Below are 20,704 nucleotides of genomic sequence, written 5' to 3'. Positions count from 1 at the left end.
CAAATACAGTTATTAATAGCAAATCGTTAAAAAAGAAAATTAAAAGAACTGGTAGAAAAACTATTTTATATATAAAGCAATTTCTAACTGCTTATTTGATACCGGTATTATCTTTAGGTTGATCGGCCGGTGTAGGTATCTTCACCTGACCATCGAGAATGTAGAGACGGTAAAAGAAGAGCGTATGTGTGCGGATGCCAACTTCAATATCTTCATTTCTTCCGTCTGTGCGTATAAATGCCGCGACAGTGACCTATTTTTGCTTAGTTTTGCTATGAACACACGTTGCGCTTGATACATGAAGAACTTGGGAAATTGGCTAAACTTTTCTCCGTGTTTGTGAGTGTGGGGCGCGACGTTTTCTGAGTGCATGAATGGAGAGTGAGTGAAAGAAAATATATTTCCGCTTTTCCCGGATAATTTTTTGAAATTATAGTCAACATGAAGGTAGGTCTCTGTACAAGAAAAATATTTAATTGATTGAGTTATAACAGTCGTAGTATTTATTTATTACCTAGTATTTTATATAAAAACTAGCTCACCCGGCAAATGTTGTTTTGCCATCGCTATTAAGAAATAGAAGTTGGTGGTGGAAGGGTGAAAATTTAGGGTTGTATGTATGTTTTAATGCCACATCATAAAAAAATAAAAATAAAAAATGTTGTCCAAAAAATAAAAAAAAATTAGGGTGGACCACCCTTATCACTTAGTTAGAGGTGACACATATACATACAGGGGTATAAAAAATAGATAACAACCCATGCTCTCATTTACTAAATATACATAGAAAATTTTATCAAAATCGGTCAAGCCATTTGGGAGAAGTATAAAGTATGGTAACTAAAACTGTGACACGAGAATTTTATATATTAGATATTCCCAGTGAGGTTTTATTCCTTTAAAGGAAATGTGTTCTAGGGGACGTCGTTGTTACGTTACCAGGCCTATCTTTTTCCTAATATGAAGCAATAAAACGCAGAATCTTAACTGTTCCCGAATGTTCCCTAAATGTGACAAAACTTTGCTCCACTGGGTTGTTATCAAAAGTTACTTATTAGTCAATTAACAAACCCGATCAACTGACTTAATGTATCTCTCTATCTTATTTAAGTAACATTAAGTGTCAAATTCAACGAGTGTGCCCATTGTTGCTTGATTTATAATTACTTACAAGGTATTACTTTTTATATTATTTGCGCCGACGTTTGATTTTTTTTTTAAATTTGTGACGTTTGAAAAAAAATAGCATGTTCTATTCGGCGTCGAAAGTACAGCCTCGAAACGAAAAATATGATTTTTACTCCTAATAAACCAACATACTATTTTTATTTATATTCCCAAAGTCAAAGTATTTCTCAAAAGGGGCTCACACTTATAACTTTTTTATTTTTTCAAATAAAAAACGAGATTTGTTATGTTAGTATATGACATATAAATTCGTTCAACTTAAATAACTAGAACTGATTGATGTATTCAATCGTTTTCGTTCACTTCCTATTTTACCGGAAATGACTACAACTTTTTATTTTTAAATGGCACCCCAGGAATTTTTTTACTTAGATTTTATTCGATTGAAAATTTTTCCAGTAATAACCCATTTGCACGTGAATCTGTTGACACTATTTTAGCATTAAAATATGTAACACTTATACTGACTTCTATCCTCAAAATTTCATTCAAATCACAAACAGTTCTTGAAAGAAAATTATAATAAATCGAAAAAAAATAAGATTTTAAGCCTCCGTAGCTACGAAACAAAGCAGATTCGGACCTATGTTGTTATAAAAAATAGATCTTATTTTTACGTGAGAAATCTCCCTATGCGAGATGGCACATGTTTTTTGAAACACCCTGTGTAGTGGTGATATTGTATTTGAATTATCACCATTTCTAAATAAAAAAAATCTACTACAAAAAAGCTATAAAAATTATAAAATCCCAATATGCCCAAATGAACACACTACCTATATTTTATATCAGAAATCAAGACGCATTTTACTTAAATATAATATACAGGGTAATATACAGGGTGTTTTAAAAAACATGTGCCATATCTCGTGGGGGGATTCCTCACGTAAAAAAAACAGATTTATTTGTCAACATAGGTCCGATTCTGCTTTGTTTCGTAGCTACCAGATGTTAAAATCTTCATTTTTTCAATTTATTATAATTTTTTTCCAAGAACTGTTTGTGATTCCAATGAAATAGAATGACATATCATATCAACTTTTGACATTTTCCCTTAAAAAACATTATTTTAAATTTCGATCTATAGTGTGTTATAGTGTGGTTGTGTTACAAACATTAATTTGATCATCTAAATGGAAAATAGATTTGATCATCTAATATTGGTTTTCGTGTCGTCCTGGCCGGTTAAAAGGTACCCAAATCGTATTTTTAATCATATCTCAATTTCTTCAAATAGAACGAGGGTGGCTCACTGGCATATTTTTGGAAAAAGCATTTTTTTACGAATAATTTATTTCCACATATTTGGTATTTTGTGTCAAATTATCGTTATGAACCGCATGTTACAATTTCAAATAAACCATATGCGAAAATGTCAAAAGTTGACATATAATATGTCATTCTATTGAGTGTCGTTTTCTATCGAATAAAGTTAAAAAATATAGAGTGTGTCATTTAAAGATCAAAAGTTCTAAATATTTCCGGTGAAACCGGAAATGACCGAAAACAATTGAATACGTCAATCACTCCTGATTTATGTCAGATTACTAAAGTACCAAATCTCGTTTTTCTACCTGAAAAAAATAAAAATGTTAGAGGTGAGCTCCTTTTAAGAAACACCCGGTAAAGGAAAGTTAACATGAATAAAATAATGGTGTTTAGTTAGTACTATTAGTAGTAGATAGTTACATTGGAACTGCCAACAAAAAGTTTTAAAACCTGCATTTGTAGTCTGTCTAATATTTTCGGTTACAATTCACCTAACCAGACCATCATCCTCATAATGTTTACATAACTTTTGTGCAAATTCTTAGTCAAATAACTCGGATATTTTGGACTTATTTGAAATACGGGAAAAGGTTCTACCAGCTCTAAATAATTGCACTTATTTAAAATTCACTTTGCATAAGCAAATAACTTTATATAGAAAAGTTTTATGTAAATATAAATAAATTCGGGTCAGAACGTCCTACGACGTTGTCCGATGCCTAACTTCCACCCTGTGCGATTTTCCCATTGATCTTCGGTCAGATTTTTCTCGCTCATCGACCTTCTTATTCCTTCCATCCATGTTTTCTTGGGACGTCCTCTCTTTCGTTTACCAGGTGGTATCCAATGAATGACTTGTTTTGGAATTCTTTCATTGTGCATTCTCTGAACGTGGCCGTACCATATTAATTGTTTTTGTTCTATATCATTTACTATTGGTTCCTCTATTCCCATCTGTTGTCTAATGTCTTCATTTCTGATCTTATCCCTCCGTGAAATTCTCATTGCTCTTCTAATCGCGTCCATTTCTGTTGTCTCTAATTTCCTTTTATTCCTTTCAGTGAGTCGCTATGTTTCACATCCATAGAGTAATATGCTTTTAACTAGTGTCTCGTATATATTATATTTCCTGTTTTTTGCAATTTCAGTGCTCCATAGAATGCCATTTATGCATCTGATAACTCTTCGTGCCTGTATTACTCTGTTGTTTATTTCTCTATCGTCCGTTCCATCTCCTGTAAATATCGATCCCAGATACCTGTAATCTTCATATGTCCTAATTTCCATATTATTGTCTAAAATAAGATTTTCTGTATTAGCTCCAATTGGAAGGTATTTTGTTTTTTCTGTATTTACTGTGAGGCCCCATTTAGCATATTCATTAATTATTTTCCGCACCATATATTCCATGTCATCTTTGTCGTTTGCAATTATGTCCTGGTCGTCTGCAAATTGCAAGGTATATAATTGCATATATGTCATTTAGTTCTATACCCATTCCGTTACATTTTCTTTTCCATAGATGTAAGGCCTTGGAAATATAAATTTTAAATAGTGTTGGGGATATACAGCAACCCTGTCGGAGTCCTTTAGTGATAGAAATTTCCTCTGAGAGACCGTTGACCGTTTTTATTTGTGATTTTCCTCTATGGTAAAGATTTTGTACAGCTTTTATCAGAGCTGCGTTAATTCTTGATTCGTGCAATACTTCCCATAATTTTATTATTGGCACTGTATCATATGCTTTTTGTAGATCGAATGTTATATGAACTTCCTGGTTCATTGCAGATTTCTTCTCGATGATCTGTTTCAATGCAAAGATATTATCTGTACATGATCTTCCGCTTCTGAAACCATTCTGCTCTTCTTCTTCGTAGCTGGAGTATTCCTCTTCAATTAAGTTCCTCAGTATCCTTCCATAGAGGCGACTCATAGTGCTGGTGACCGAAATTCCCCTGTAGTTATTGAGATCCTTCCTTGGGCCCTTTTTATATATAGAGGAGATATATGCTTTTTTCCACTGTTCAGGTACTGGATGACCATTTAAGCACTGGTTAACTATGTTTGTTAACATTCTAAACAGTTTTTTGCTTCCAGATTTTATGAGTTCCGCATATACTCCCTCTGGGCCACATGCTCTTCCATTCTTTAAAGACATTATAGCGGTCTTTATTTTGTTGGTATCCACGTAGATTTCCTCTCCTTCAATGTTTATTTCTGGCTGTGGCGGTTCTTGATAGTCAGGTCTGTTCTCTGACAACAATTTGGAATAATATTTCAGCCATTCTTTGTTGGTTATTATTTCTATAGGGGCTGACTCCTGTTTTTCAGTTGTTGTTGTTTTTATAAATCTCCATACTTCCGTATTCCTTCTTCCGCCTATATACGTATTAATTTCTTTGCTTTTGTTCTCCCACACTTTATTCTTTTCTTCTTTTACCATTCTCCTCACCTCATTTTTCTTGTCATTATAAGTGCGCTTGTCTAGTTCAGATTTCGAATTTAGCCATTTCAAATACAGTATCTTTTTTTCCTCTACAAGTTTTTCAAGTTCATCAGTCCACCACAACTTTCTGCTCTAGTTCTGCTCTCTAGTTTTATATAAATAAATGCTTTAATTGTTCAAAAGCACAATCCTTCCGAATGTCTTGGCATTTTTCATTTACACCTTGTCTAATTAACCTCTTTGTTAAAAACCCATAAAAAAATATTTTTCACTTCAGTCTGTAGCTGTGCAGTCTGTACAGAAACTCTTGAGTTCGTTGGGACCATTAATGCGACACATCCGGTATATAGACATTATAGGATGATATAAATATTCAGGTTACCAAATATGCATAATTAATGGTACAATCAAGGGTTTGTGTACAGATTAGTACAGGTACAGACTGAAGAGAAAAATATTTTATATGGGTTTTTAACAGCAGTGATTTTTCGAGCAAAATTCGTCTCAAAAAATTTGTGAGACGCACCCGGTATACTTCATATATATTTAGATACATTTGATTTTTTAGGAAATACGAATCTTTGTATTTTTGACAGTACAATTATTTTTTTTTAATATTATATCCCTAAAAAGTAAATATAGAATATATTTTTGTTCTATATGATTCTTTTAAGTGACTATTATATTCTGATTGAAGAGAAATTTTTTGTTTGAAAAATTAGTGGCCGCACGAGAAATCTAAACTATGTAGATTCACTATTCAAAATACTTAAATTAGCATTGTTTAAAATAGTTTTTACAGTTACGGTAAACATTTGTAACTCTCACTTATTCAAAATTAGTTCACAATACGAGAATATTCTTTTTAAAGGCTTTATTAATAATGTACGCAAAATTAAAAATTTATTAAAATTAGATTAAGATTACAAGATAATTTACATACTAATAATATAATTATTATACTCAGTACGTATATTTAAACATATTATTATGTATGTTCAATGATTATTATGACATTTTTCACTGGTACCTTTGCTTAAATACTGTTACTAACAGAAATAATGACCAGCTAATTAATATACTATACAAAATTTATGATAATTTTTTGTCACTTCCTGTTTCACCGGAAATGAATACAACTTTTAATTTTTAAATGGCACCCTCGGTATATTTCTACTTTGTCCAATAGAAAATGACACTCTGAATAGAATGACAAATCATATGTCAACGTTTGACATTTTCGCATATCTATTGTTTATTTGAAATTGTAACTGCGGTTCATAACAACAATTTGACTCGAAATACCAAGTGTGTGGTTCCAAATTATTCGTAAAACGATGCATTTTTCTCAAATATGCTAATGAGCCACCCTCGTTCCGTTTGAAAAAATTAAGTTATGATAAAAAATACAATATGGGCATCATTTAACCTGCCAGGATAAGACACTAAAAACATTAGACGATCAAATCTATTTTTCCAAGGCTCCTTCATTAAAAATTATTTTTTTTTAAATACTATTTTTTAAAAGAAAATGTCAAAAGTTTCTATTATTAAAGTTCATTCTACTCAAAGTGTCATTTTCTATCGAATAAAGTAAAAATATAATAAGGGTACCATGTAAAAATCAAAAGTTGTAGTCATTTCCGGTGAAGCAGGAATTTGAGAAGTGACCAAAATCAATTGAATAATCAATCCTAATTTATGTATAAAATTAGTTACAATATACCAAATGTCGTTTTTTTATCTGAAAAAATAAAAAAGTTATAGGGGGTAAGCCACTTTTGAGACGCCACCCGGTATTTTGCTTAAGATTTACCAAAATCGGGCCACTAAAACAAAATATATTAAAATTTAAGTACTTGAAAATGATAGATAAGATCTTAATTTTTCGTATCGATCAGCGTACATACCTACATACATAACTTGAGCATTAAAAATGCTCTTTAAAAAATAGCAAAATACAAACATTGAGTTAGAATATCACTAGGCAGTAACAGTAATTATAGACTGTATTCTATAAGTTAAAATTGGTTTTATAGATTGGTTCATTACGTTGCCTAAGCACCTGTTTAAATATTCATCAATATTTTTATTAGTTTTATACTAGATAAATTTAGTGTGATTTACCAGAAAAGAACTAAATTTCATTATTGAGACATGTAATTTTTTTCTCTTTCAGATAATTCTTCTTATACTTCTGAGCACGTGTTTGAGTATAGCCAACTCCAAATACCCTCAAATTAAACGAAGAGGTCCAGGACCGCAGCAAATGGGCCCTCCAAGACCACCTCCTCCTCAATTTATAAAGAGAAATAAACCTCCACCGAAAATGCCACCCCAATTTAACCAACACAACAGGTACCCACCAGTAAGACAAAATAGACCAAAAATACCACCAGGAAACTTTAATAATGGTAATAACAATAACCAATCGGGGAAGAATTAAAATAATCAAGATATTTTTAAGGTTATAAACCACCAATGAATAATCATAATGTTGGTCCAGCACAGCATCTCCAACATAATAATTTCGGTGTACCAAAATTCCAACAGAACAAGCAGCAAAGGATACCACCTGGTAAAGGGTTCTTTAAAAATCCTGTACAATTTAAAGCACCCAGTGCTTCTCCGAATTTACTACAATTCCCGCAAGAAACTAAAATAATACCAAGTATTTTACGTAAGCAACAAAATGTAATTTAAAATAAAATTACTTATTCAATGTTTTTCGTAGCTAAACCTGAAAAGCCCAATTTCATATCTTCACCGAGTATCCCCGAGTACGACTACCATCTTCAAACCAATAATATACCTGTCAATGCTCATCCTATCAAGCAAATTGGAGAAATAGGTACGTAAGTATTCTACAGGGTGGTCCGAACTGTATTCCGGAAATTTCGGCAGCATATTCTGCAGATAAAAATAAGTAATAAAGTTTGTATAAATGTTTAGTTTTGGAGATGCAAGGTGTAGAAGTTTCATTCTTATTTCGATTTTTTTCCAAATAATTTCTGTACTAACGTCAATATTTGGATGAAAATTAGTGTCTGGTTTTTTTTTGATATGATAAATTTAATTTTCATGTCAGTATGACTCCTATTTGTAGGGGGCGCCACATACATGTGTTCTAACTGTTTTAAAGAGTAATAGCTTATACTAAGTGCCGGTTCTACAAAGCAAGTATATACCAGGTACAACGAATTCTTGGAATATCTATTAAAATTTTCTTTCAAGAAGTATAAAATGTTCGAAGAATAATTATTCCGAATTTATACTTGCTTTGTAGAATCGGCCCTAAGAGTAATAACTACTGAGTGAAAAAATATACATTTCCGTGATTTTTTACGTATAAAATGACTCTTGGTAAACATCACTACGAGCAAGCGTTCTCAAGATATTTAGAATGGAAATAGACAATACATATCATTACTAACAAAAAATAAACATGTTGAGTAGATAGTTATTTGACTGAAATTGTAAATTTGGAAACTTTTTATATTTTTTTAAATTAATCATAAATTTTTCTTTGAAAAAATAATGATAAAACATTGTCTGTTGAACTTTTGGCACAAAAACATTTCAAATTTATGATTTCAGTCTAAACTATTATTTAGTAAACATGTTTAATTTATGTCAATAATGACATGTAATGATAATTTTGATTCCAAATATCTTGAGATTACTCGTAGCGATTTTTACCAAGATTTCTTTTTTTACGTAAAAAACGTCGTAAATGTATATTTTTTTACTCAGTAGTTTTATACAGGTACGGACGAAGAGTTATTACTCTTCAAACCAGTTAGGAAATATGTTGGCGTGCCCCTACAAGTAGGAGTCATATTGATAACAAAATCAAATTTCTCGTGTCAAAAAACTTCTAGCATCCAATCCAACACAACCAATTTTTTTCTTATATCCTCCCCACAACCAGTTTTTATCTAAATATTGACGTTACTTCACAAGTTACTAGGAAAAAACAAATAAAAATTAAATTTCTACACCCTGTATCTCCAAAACTAGCATTTTAGGACATACATTTATAGGAACTTTTTTACTTATTTTTATCTGCAGAGTATGCTGCCGAAATTTCCGGAATACAGTTCGGACCACCCTGTGTAACTATGTATGAAAACGATATTATGTATACCGGGTGCGTCTCAAAAGTGGCTCACCCCCTATAACTTTTTTATGTTTTCAGATAAAAAAACGAGATTTGGTATGTTAGTATGTTGACGTATTCAATTGTTTTTTGTCACTTCCTGTTTCACCCGAAATGACTGTAACTTTGGATTTTTAAATGGCACCAACCATGGCACTCTAGATTGAAATTTAAAATACGATTTTTTTTAAAGCGAAAATGTCAAAAGTTGACATATGATATGTCATTCTATTTAAAGTGTCAATTTCTCTCAAATAAATTAAAAAAATACCGAGGTTGTCATTTAAAAATCAAAAGTTTTAGTCATTTCCGGTGAAACAAGAAGTGACTAAAAACAATTGAATACGTCAATCAATCCCAATTTTTTTATCTGAAAAAATAAAAAAGTTATAGGGATGGGCCACTTTTAAAACGCACCCGGTATTAAAAAATGTATAGTTGAAGGTGAAAATATATAATGGTAATTGAATCACGAACTTTACGAAGAAGCAAAATAAGTTTAAATAATAATTAATATTATAATATTACAATATGGTTAATTTAAATTAATAAATTGTTATAGGTCCTATTCATACAATACCAGCACCAAATTTAGGACCTGCCGATAAGTCCAATCATTTGAAACGTAAAATAGAACAGCAACGATACCAGGAAATACAACAACAACAACAACAACAACAACAGCAGCAGCAACAACAAAAACACCAATTCATTGCAGTAAGAGTACTATAAGAAAAAATACATTTTATTACGTTTATTAGTTAAATCAATAATATTTTGTTTAAGTAGTAAAATTATTCTTATAAATTTTATAACACGTTAATAGAGGATTTTAAAAGTATTTTTTTATTTTTTGTTTGCAACAGGAACCTCCAGTGGTGCATCAATACCAAGTCACCGAACCAAACGAACAAGTACCATTACATTTTATTCGAGACGAATTGAATCATGCCACACATCAATTGGACCAGAATCCTAGCGCGTCGTATCAACATATTTCACCTCACCAACTCAATATTCAAAATCTAGAACAACAAAACAATGTTCCTCTATTCCAGAATCTACAGTCTACACTATTCCCTCAGGATAATTTGGGATTGACCATTCAAAACAACGGAGATCATGGCATTAACATTGCTTTCGCTCAAAATCAGGATAATAATAACGAGAATCTCGAGGACATGATGTTTTCCAACTCAAAACACTATCAGGTTTGAGTATTTTATCAAGAGAGTTGTAGCAAATTAATACAATTTGAATTTACAGGCTATGAATGCAGCTTATAATGCACCAAAGACACAAACCCAAGCCATTCAATCTAGTTTTATCCAACAGCAACCGCAGTTATTGGCACAACAGTTCTTGCAAGCGGAACCTGGTTATGTTCAGCATTACCAACCGGAACAGGTAGGAATATGTTTTACTTAAACTTAGAAAGTGGGATGTTTTTTGATAAATCTTAGGAATATATAAATAACTATGGGAGCAGTTTTATCATTAGCAGGTATCCATTTATGGAGAACCGATAATAGGATTTTTTTTGGAAAATTTGCTTATTACCATAAAGGTACCTGCTCCATCTATCTAGTGTATTATTTTCCAGTAATACAGAGAGGTCTTGGCCAATCAATTGTAATGATGGCAAATAATTAAACAGTTTATTACATACGCTAAGCTTTCAGAAATTTTATTTCCTTTTTCAAGGGTGTAAATGATTTAATTTGAAAAACAGATAAATATATCAATTTCCATATCGAAGAAAGGCATTAAAATTTTTACGGAAGTTAAAAAACTTTCTAAACATTCACCATTACATTTCTAAAAAATTTTGAAGAAGAAAGGATACATATATTATTTTCAGTACATTTTTCGAAAAAAAACTTTAGTTTTAATGATTTTCCTATTGTAGTATACTATACCTACATATATTCTACAGGGTCGGGTATCAGTAGCTCCTAGAATAAAAAACTTCAGAATTTTGCAACCGAAGAAGTGCAAACCGAAAGTAATACTTTAAATACAAAAAATTATCATTCAAATAACAAGCATTTCAAAATTTTTAATGGTTTCGCAGATATATGCAGTATTACTTTATATGACTCGTTCAGCCGTTAAAACAGGAAAAAAATCATTGGCTGGCTTTGAGAAAAATTTACTTTGGAAATGTCATATGAAATATAAAACGGCGAATATCTCCGTAACCGTTAAAAATTATGAAATACTCTAAGTACAAAAATTGTATATTTTTTAATACTCCATCTATTGAAAAAAATAATATACAGGGCGTTCCATTAAAAAAACGCAGAAAAATTATTTAAATTTTAGAAAGTTTGGCGTAGAATTTTGAACATCCTGTATGATTTACGATTACCATATTTATAGCAAAGTAAGTACAGACTATCTAAAGTAAATACCTAATATAGTTTTGATCGCAGGACAAGTATTTTTTTAATATAATTTTTTAAGGAATGCTGAAAAATATATATTTTTTATTTATTTACTAATATCTCTGAAACTATAGAAATCGATTTACACGTATCTTAGGATTATGTAAAGTGATTTGAAAGAAAACCAAAAATGCAATAATATACAAGGTGTTCCATTTAAAAAAAATCATCCCGATCCCTTCACACTTTTTTAAGCCACCCTATAGTAGTTAAAATATTTTCCTGAAATACATCCTAGTACATACTTTACGATTGCACTTAAACAAAATTCCCAAGTTTTTATTCTAGGAGCTACGACAAACTATTGCCGGACCCTGTAATGTATGTGTTATATTTTATATGGAAAATTATTAGAGATAAATACAGGATACTCAGGATAGTACAATAGAAAAATCATGAAAATACAAAGAATGGTCCATATAAAATATCGAAGCTGCTACTACTTTTTAATTGATGCAGCAACATTGTGATGCTGAAAATAGTTTAGATAGATGGAGCAGGCACCTTTACATAAGATCCCAATTTAAAAAAAATCCAGTCACCGGTTCTCCATAAACGTCTAACCCACGCATCGCCATGAACCGCTCCATACAGGGTGGTGCATCGTCGTTGGAAACATAGGAAATCCCGTGCAAATTTTGAACTGTCCAGATATTGGCTCCCCTATTGATTTTATAGCGAAGTCGTAAATCGATTTTTTAAGCTCTACGTTTGGTAAACGCACATGCCAGGTTTGAACAATTTTGGACAAGCCAATTTTGAGTAATTTGAGAAAAACTGAATCGATTTTTGAAAACTGAATAGGTAACAATCAAACACCAGTCAAAAACCGACATAACATAAGTTGTCAGCATCATTTTCAAACGTAACTTAATTTTAATATTCAGTACTAGTAATCATTTATTGTTATACACACAAAGAAAAAGTGATAAAATGGTACTATGCAGGAAATAGCTTAGACAGTGTATCTGACATGTTTCGGTTAATTTCCCCTGAATATTAAAATTAAATTAGATACTTTTGACAATGACAAAATCATAGTTTGTAAACCTACCTGACCACTGACTGGTGTTTGTTACCTGTTACGGTTTTAATTTAAAAATAGTAGCAATCTTTTTTAAATTACTCAAAACCGGCTGGTCCAAAATTGTTCAAATTTGGCATGTGTATTTACCATACATAAACCTTTAAAAAATCTATTTACGACTTCGCTGGAAAACCAATATTTGAGCAGTTCAAAATTTGCATGGGATTTCCTAGTTATAGTGAACTAATATAGCGCCATTATGGACTTAATGAATATTATGAAACTAATTTAAAAATTAAACTTATAATTTTTAGAAAGTATACAGCAGATTTTTCCTGGATATAGATCTATATTCTAGAAGAAATCTAGTCAAATGATATAAATAAATAAAAATTAAAATAAGTGGATTTAGTGTGTTTTGCTTGTAAACCGACGATTTTATCACTCGGTTTACTTACTAAACGCGCTTACTGTAAAAACTAATTGTAAATTAAATAATTTAATAAAGGTTTTGTAAAAGTAAGAATATTATTCATTCCGTACCAATTTTAATTGATAGACAATTGGTTTTAAGGCATCCAGCGAGAAAGTAATTCATATTCAACCTGAATACCATTCGTTCAACTATGACGAACAGGCACATCAAGCTCAAACCAAAACTGGTGCGTGTAATTATCTATTAAATGAATTAGCTTTCTAATATATTAATTATGCTACCTACCGTAGGTGAGAATACTAATTACGTGTCGGCTACGTACAGTTTAGGAGACCTGGTTCAACACAACGGAGATGGGTCTCAAACAGTAGTCGATCCTTTGAAGCAAGCTGAAATCGTGCAGAACTACTTTGGAACAAGGTGAGATGTTCATTACATAAATTAAGAATTTAGAAAATGTAAGAACAGTGTTTTAGAGATTTAATTGTTTAATATTATTTTAAATTTATTTTACTATGTTCAATGTACAGGGTGGGTCAAATTGGACGCTTTTAAAGAGGAACACCCATTTCTATAGGAGATAGACGAAAACTAATCGGTGGCTGGAGCTGAATTTTTTTCAAAAACATGATGGTGAAAACCGCACATCGATATCTGTTACCGTTTCGGAGTTACGGGGTATTTTTCAAAAATGTGTATTTTTAACAAATCGTTGTAACTTTTTTGCTATGGAAAATTTTGTATTTTTGTGAAAACATTTTTAAAGCACATTTTTATGTAAAATTTAATGGTTTAAGTACAATTTTTTTAAAATTAATAATTTAAGAATAATCAACAGAAAATTTGATTTTTTACATGGGACACCTTGTATATTTTTAATTAAGTGAAAAGAACTTAAAATTACTTTTCCAAAAATATAGCATACTTGATATTTTGTTCGATTCCCCTTCGAAATATAGAGTTTTTAACATTGCAATGAAATGTCCGATTTTAATAGTTTTGACCAATTCGTATAGAGAACACCTTACAATATTGGAATTTATTATAAAATTTGACATTTGCTAAAAATCTAAGATGGCGGACATTATTGTAAATACAGACACTATTATTATTATAGTTTATGAGCAAAAGCAAGGAACACCTTCGATTTTGAGAATTGTGGGCAGTTTAAAGAAAGAATAGTACTCCATATAATTTAAAATTATTATAAAATTGAACATTTAATAAAACTCAAAATGGTGGACAAATTTAATACATATACAGGTGGAGACTTAATAATGTCAATAATTATCCTCGCTAAAGTCGGGTTTAAAAAGTTTGATATTTAAGAGTTTTGAGCATGCGGACTTGAATATCAAATATCAATATTAGCGCTGTTGTCAGACTTCCCAGTTTGCCGCTACACATAGCAACTTTAATAAAACTTATAAATTCAAGATAACATTCGCCTACTAGAGTGCCATTTACCTATTTCTTTTTTTAAGAACAGACATTTTGATAATGTATCGCATATAATTGGTAAAAAGGGTCGCCAAAAATCGTGTCCCAACCCCCGCCGAATGATCTTTTTTGGACAGAAATTTGCTGTACCTCAGCTACGGCCTATAATCACATCTAAAGTTGCATAATGCGTACACCTAGAAAACATAAATGAGAAACATATTGAGGAAAACTGTTTAATAATAAATATTGGGATTCGGCCAAAAATATCAGTTTAAGGCCTTGGTATATGCACAAATAACTATCCTCAATAGCTAAGTTTTTAACACTAATTAGGATACCATAAGTTTTAGATTCAAGTGCATCTAAAAAGAGGTAGACCTGCGTTATAAAAATAATATTTCTTAAAGTTGCAGCTAGTTGCAGCTAATTTTCATTTAGTAAGTTACTGTAAGGTAAGTTCTTTATATTATAGATGATTCCGTGAATTACATCTGGTTACATTTTTTTATAGTCCAAAAAAAAATTTTTTTTTTACTTTTCTTGCAGTAATAAAGTTAAATAAACACCTCATCACTGAGATACATTCTTTCTTGACTGTTCATTGTTTAATTGTATCCCAAGAAGTCATTTTACTATCCACTTTACAGAAAATAGATATACATTTTCGTTTCTATTTTTAAATCACAACCAAAGTTGATGTAAAATCGGCCTTGTTTAAACGTTTTTTCATTTTCTACCAAAATCGTTGTCCCGCTTTCAACGTGGTAGTAGCAAAAAGCGTATTATAATGTGTTACTAGATTGGTTAGAAGACCAATATGTCTTAAAACAAAAAGTATTTACGTTAAAACGCTAGAAATTTCGAACTTTTTAAAACAGCCAATGTCCACTCTTTAGCATTGAGTCGTTCCAGTGTGCGGCGGCGCGGCGGCGCCAGCTGTAATGCAAAAACTCTACCCTGTGAGCAGCAATTAAAACGAAAATAATATTTGCAATGAAAGATGCAGAATTTTATAACAATTTAAACTATATTTAACAACATCAACACGTTTAAACTATATCTAATGACAATAAAATTTAGTAGCAAACCAAGACAAGAGGTTTTGCTACAGGTGTTCGACATGCCGACCGTCTTCTATTACGGACAGACGGGACCGTTTTTGAACATTTCTCGCGGAATTCATTAACTCAAGGGAGGGTGAAAGATACCCTCTCACATAACCGCTAAGTACTTCTAATCCTTGTCTAGATTATAAGGGCAATTTAAAAATAGGAACCTTTATTCTTCCACAAAGATAAAAATCCATTAACGATAACAGGCACTAAGTCCGGCGACCTCGACGGCCAACCGCTGGGATCTGGGTTAGCTATTCAATTATTCTCGAAATTGGCTGCAAAAATGTGCTGATAACTTCAGCGTTCTGAGGCGGTGCCTCGTCTTGCTGGAAAAATATGTTTTCGAGTTCCATTAGGGGCAGATCATCTATAAAGGGTCCAAAGCCTATACTAGTTAAAAGAGGCGAACTTTTAAAAATTCTGTATTTCGAAGGGGACTATAACAAAATATCAAGTGTGCTATATTTTTGCAAAAATAATTTTAAGTTCTTTTCGCTTCATTAAAAATATACAGGGTGTCCCATATAAAAAATCATTTTTTCTGTTGATAACCCTTAAATTTTTATTTAAAAAAAAAATATACTTAAATCGTTAAATTCTACGTAAAAAGGTGCTTTGAAAATGCTTTCACAAAAATCCAAAATTTTCCATAGCAAAAAAGTTACAGCGATTTGTTAAAAATGCACATTTTTCAACAACACCCCGTAACTCATAGACGGTAACAGATATCGATGTGCGGTTTTCACCATCATTGTTTTTGATAAAAATTGAACTCCAGACACAAGTATTAGTTTTCCTTAATTATTAAATTTCCTGTAGAAATATATAGGGTGTTCCCCTTTAAAAGCGTCGAATTTGACCCACCCTGTACATTGTTAACACCCATTATTTGATTTGGTTTAACAGAATTAACTAAATTTAACATAATTTATCATTTTATTTAATTCGCCAGAACATTTATAGTAAAAAAACAGACAGAAACAGAAGTTTACAAATAAACATAACATGAAGTTCTTGTCCAAGGTTTAAACACCTATTTCCAAAAAGGACATAAGGTGTCTATGTAAGTGCCAAAAAAATCGTCATAACTAAATGTAAAATATCCTAAGTTCTGTAATCAACAATATACTAAGGGTCGGCATTTCTGGTCTTGGGTGCCGGTTTTCATGTGTACGAAGAGTACGGTCAACCACGCTTAGTAAAATAAGATGTACTGAATAAAGACAGAAAGCGAGCATTTTCCCAAGCGCATGGAATCTAGCGTCAGATTAAGTAGTTATGTAATAAATACTCCGTATTTTTGCTCACTCCGACTTACTAGATTGCCATAACGACTCACTCCTATACATATAAACGCCGACCTAAAGGTTTCCTTGCCAGCGGGGTATATGCTACTGTAAATGTCCGAAATGCGGTAAAACCTAGGATAAGAACGCTAAACCTAGGATGTACCAAAGACATTAACTAATTAGGTTAGCCTGGTTATTTGGAGGGTGTTAATGCATTGGTTCGCCTGGTTATTTGGGGGGTGTTAATGCATTGGTTAGGTGGTTATTTAGTGGGGTTGGTTGGTTTTAACTACCACTTGATTTTGGTAAATCCTAGGTTTTACCGCATTTCGGACATTTATAGTAACATATAGCGCTAAGTGCTACGGCTCTTAAATTGTATTGAAATAAATTCTCAGCAGAGACACCGCCCTTTCTTATACATAGAAAATTCCATGTAAATTTTAAAAATGATGAATAAATTTTTCCCATTTTATTTAACAGAAAAATATATTTGAAACTTTTTAAAGAACTCCTTAAAATAAAGCAAACTGTTCATAGAGAAGTATTGCTTCATTTTAATCAAATATCCACATTTTTCTTAAATAGACTTGTATAGTTAGAATGCCCAATGTTTCCTCTTTGAACTCTTTGATCCGGTTTGGTTAAGTGTTCATTCAATTTTTTTATCATTTAGTACCAAAATATTGGAGAAATCCATACAACAATATGGTGATTTCGGCAGACAACAACACAACAAATACTATATCTTGCACTGGACAGGTTCATTCCTATTAATTATATCTCTTTATATTTTTTAGACAAGAAAACTTTGAAGAACAACAAATTAAGCGCAAAGATACTGATAATGGTTCATTAAAGTCGTTTTACAGTACTCTACCTAATCAGGAAATTGCTGAACGACTAGCTAAACTTCAAGCAGCCGGTAGAGTTAACAGTAACTTAATGCAAATTGGCAGTGCCGAAACGGGTAAGAAATATTATTTAACTATATTTACACATATTATTCCTTATCTATATATTTCTGGAAATATAGGAACTGAAAAAAACTGAAACTTTAAAGACCAAAATATTTATTTTCTATAAAGAATTACTAGCTTTAAAATACACAAAAACTCACAGTGGTGCTTCACATTTCAGCAACCATAAAACTAACCCATCGTTTTAAGGAGTATATGTTTCACCATCATTCAATACACAAAAAACTATTTAAAATAGTATAAAGTATACAGGGCGGTCCGAACTTTATTCCGGAAACTTGGGCAGCATATTCGGCAGATAAAAAGTAAAAAAGTTCGTACGTCCTAAAATGCTTAGTTTCAGAGATACAGCGTGTAGAAGTTTCATTTTTATTTCGATTTTTTCCAAATAATTTCTGAAATAACGCCACTATTTGAACGAAAATTAGTGCCTGAGAGTTTTTTGATATGAGAAATTTTATTTTAATGTCAATATGACTCATATTTGGAGGAGGCGGTACCTTACTACATGTGTTTTAACTGTTTTGAAGAGTAATAACTTTTCGTCCGTACCTGTATAAAACTACTGAGTGAAAAGATATACATTTCCTTGATTTTTTACATAATTAATGTCTCTTGATAAAAATCGCTACGAGCAACCATTCTCAAGATATTTAAAATGGAAATAGCCAATACATGTCATTATTGACAACAAATAAACACGTTGAGTGATAGTTATTTGACTAAAATAATGAATTTGGGATTTTTTTTATTATTATTTAAATTAATTGTAACTTTTTGATATGATGATAAAACAGATTCTGTTGAACTTTTGGCACAAAACCCTTTCAAATTTATGATTTCAATCTAATAACTATTTAGCCAACATGTTTAATTTATGTCAATGATGATAGGTATTGATAATTTTGATTTCAAGTATCTCGAGAACCATTACTCGTAGCGATTTTTAGCAAAGACCTTTTTTACGCAAAAAACGTCGTAAATAAACATTTTTTACTCAGTAGTTTTATACAGATACGTACGAAAAGTTATTACTCTTCAAACCAGTTAAAAGTATGTAGGTGGCACCCTCTAGAGGTAGGAGTCATATTGATATTTTTTTTCAAGCCTTTTCTTAAAGTAAAAGCAAAGTGGACTATTCAAACTAATTAACTTATAAATTTTAATGCGAATAATTGCAATTACAGCAACATTTCCACAAATTTGCCGAAATAAATACTCCACAAACGTAACTATTTTATTTATAGAAAATGACTCTTCAGAAAGTTATGATGAAGATGAAGAAAATACCAATCAAAAAACCGATAGAGTTGGTCAGAGTGAAAACGACCAAACGGAATATGAAGATTACTCAGACGAAGAACCTGCACATGTAGAGGAGACCGATAGAGACTTTGGGCATAAAGTGAACTCTAGAAAATAACACCATCACCATTTTAACATCTCCATAAAATATTTTTAAATGAATCTCGTATTAATTCTTCATTTCAAAATTAAGTTTAGGTACACTTCATTTTTATTTATTTATTGTATTTATTTATTTATTTAAGAAACTTTATTCACTTGTAAGACTTCTTGCCTTTTAACTATTTATTTATTTTTTTGTTATGTTTTTAACTTGTTTTAATAAAATTATTAAGAAAAATTTGAATTTTGTTTATAAAACTTGCAGTGCAATAAATTTTCGTTTTAATTATTTACTTAATAATAATAATAAACCCTCCTTCGTCAACAATAAATTTTATTGGTAACGAAAAAGAGATATCAAAAACGTATTTAAAGTTTGTTAAGTTGGATTATACTTAAGATCATAAATGTTTTGACAATTCACAAATCCATTAAGTTATCACAGTCCATTAATTTATAACAATTAATATTAGTAGTTATGTAAATATAGTTAAATATACATGGTGTCCCAGGCTGAGCGTGCAATAAAAAAATTCTAGAGAACAGCAATATCTAGATCAAAGATTTTTTGCACATCATTGTTTCACCACAATTAGGTCTATTGATTAAAAATATTTTCAATATGGCGGCACTTCCGGAAAATATCGAAAGTTGACAGCAACTTTCTTATTTTAAATAGGTACTTCCATTTCTTATTGCACATTTAAATTCTCTATAAAATTTTATAAATTTTGATATTAAACATTCGCCGTTTTTGAGAAAAAAATATTTAAAATTTTTCGAGGAAAAAACCTGCCTGTCAACAAAAATTGGATAACCAAAACTTCAAATTTAATAATTACCACAGCCACTGTGACATAAAGAGAAGACATGTGGCTATCTATTTCAAAAATTAAAGTGTTTAAATGTCATATTATTGGCCGTAGCTGTTATGGAACTGAGAGATTAAAAAATTATCATAAATCATTTTTTTTTCAAATGGAAACACCATTTTTATTTCCCTAGTGATAATGTTTTTAAATTTGTTTCTTTTTGATTATTCATGTTCCTATACCTAAAATAAATAGTTTTTAAATTAGGTATTTAGGATTTAGTTTTAAATCGTATATTTTCCTGGTTTTCAACCAGTAGCCTATGAATTTAAGCGTCAAGCGATATAAAACAATATATCTGTCATATGTCCATGTCATATTGCACACACATTGTTAAAAAATTAGTATGTAATCCATCGTCATTTCCAAGCCAACTTTCCGCCGTTTTTTTTTCAATCCTATAATATATTATTAATATCCAGTATTAGAAATCACTAAAATACGAGATATATTGTTATAAGTACACTTTATAAAGGTTTAGGCAGTAGTATTTATAATATACGAAATTCAAATAATTAGTTTTTTGACAAAAGGAAATAAATGAATTTACTACTGATTGTTTGACATTTAATGTCAAAGGAAGCTAGATAAAATCAAGAAAAATGTCGCTTTAAAACTAAATCTTA

At 31.0% G+C, this 20,704-nt stretch overlaps 1 protein-coding gene across 2 annotated transcripts in view; it reads left to right on the top strand.

The window, feature by feature from the left end:
* The window catches only part of LOC115877045 (nuclear transcription factor Y subunit beta-like), a 38,018-nt gene extending 18,644 nt beyond the window's left edge, over nucleotides 1-19,374 (top strand). The window contains exons 1-11 of one of the 2 annotated variants that reach the window (XM_030893115.1): nucleotides 254-447; nucleotides 7,083-7,317; nucleotides 7,371-7,583; nucleotides 7,638-7,754; nucleotides 9,625-9,779; nucleotides 9,929-10,273; nucleotides 10,329-10,469; nucleotides 13,111-13,198; nucleotides 13,263-13,392; nucleotides 17,620-17,789; nucleotides 19,047-19,374. In XM_030893115.1, coding sequence (XP_030748975.1) covers nucleotides 442-447; nucleotides 7,083-7,317; nucleotides 7,371-7,583; nucleotides 7,638-7,754; nucleotides 9,625-9,779; nucleotides 9,929-10,273; nucleotides 10,329-10,469; nucleotides 13,111-13,198; nucleotides 13,263-13,392; nucleotides 17,620-17,789; nucleotides 19,047-19,222 — 1,776 coding nt within the window. In that variant the 5' untranslated portion in view covers nucleotides 254-441 and the 3' untranslated portion in view covers nucleotides 19,223-19,374. Of the gene's footprint in view, nucleotides 1-253; nucleotides 448-7,082; nucleotides 7,318-7,370; nucleotides 7,584-7,637; nucleotides 7,755-9,624; nucleotides 9,780-9,928; nucleotides 10,274-10,328; nucleotides 10,470-13,110; nucleotides 13,199-13,262; nucleotides 13,393-17,619; nucleotides 17,790-19,046 lie in introns of those variants that run through there. The other variant, XM_030893122.1, reaches the window with a different exon arrangement.
* The last annotated feature ends 1,330 nt before the right edge of the window (nucleotides 19,375-20,704 follow it).

Source organism: Sitophilus oryzae, unplaced genomic scaffold (assembly GCF_002938485.1).
Source record: "Sitophilus oryzae breed Bouriz unplaced genomic scaffold, Soryzae_2.0 scaffold_1059_pilon_pilon, whole genome shotgun sequence".
Lineage (NCBI taxonomy): Eukaryota > Metazoa > Arthropoda > Insecta > Coleoptera > Curculionidae > Sitophilus > Sitophilus oryzae.
The sequence above is the reverse complement of the archived record's forward strand: the minus strand, read 5'-3'. Positions and strand labels throughout refer to the sequence as shown.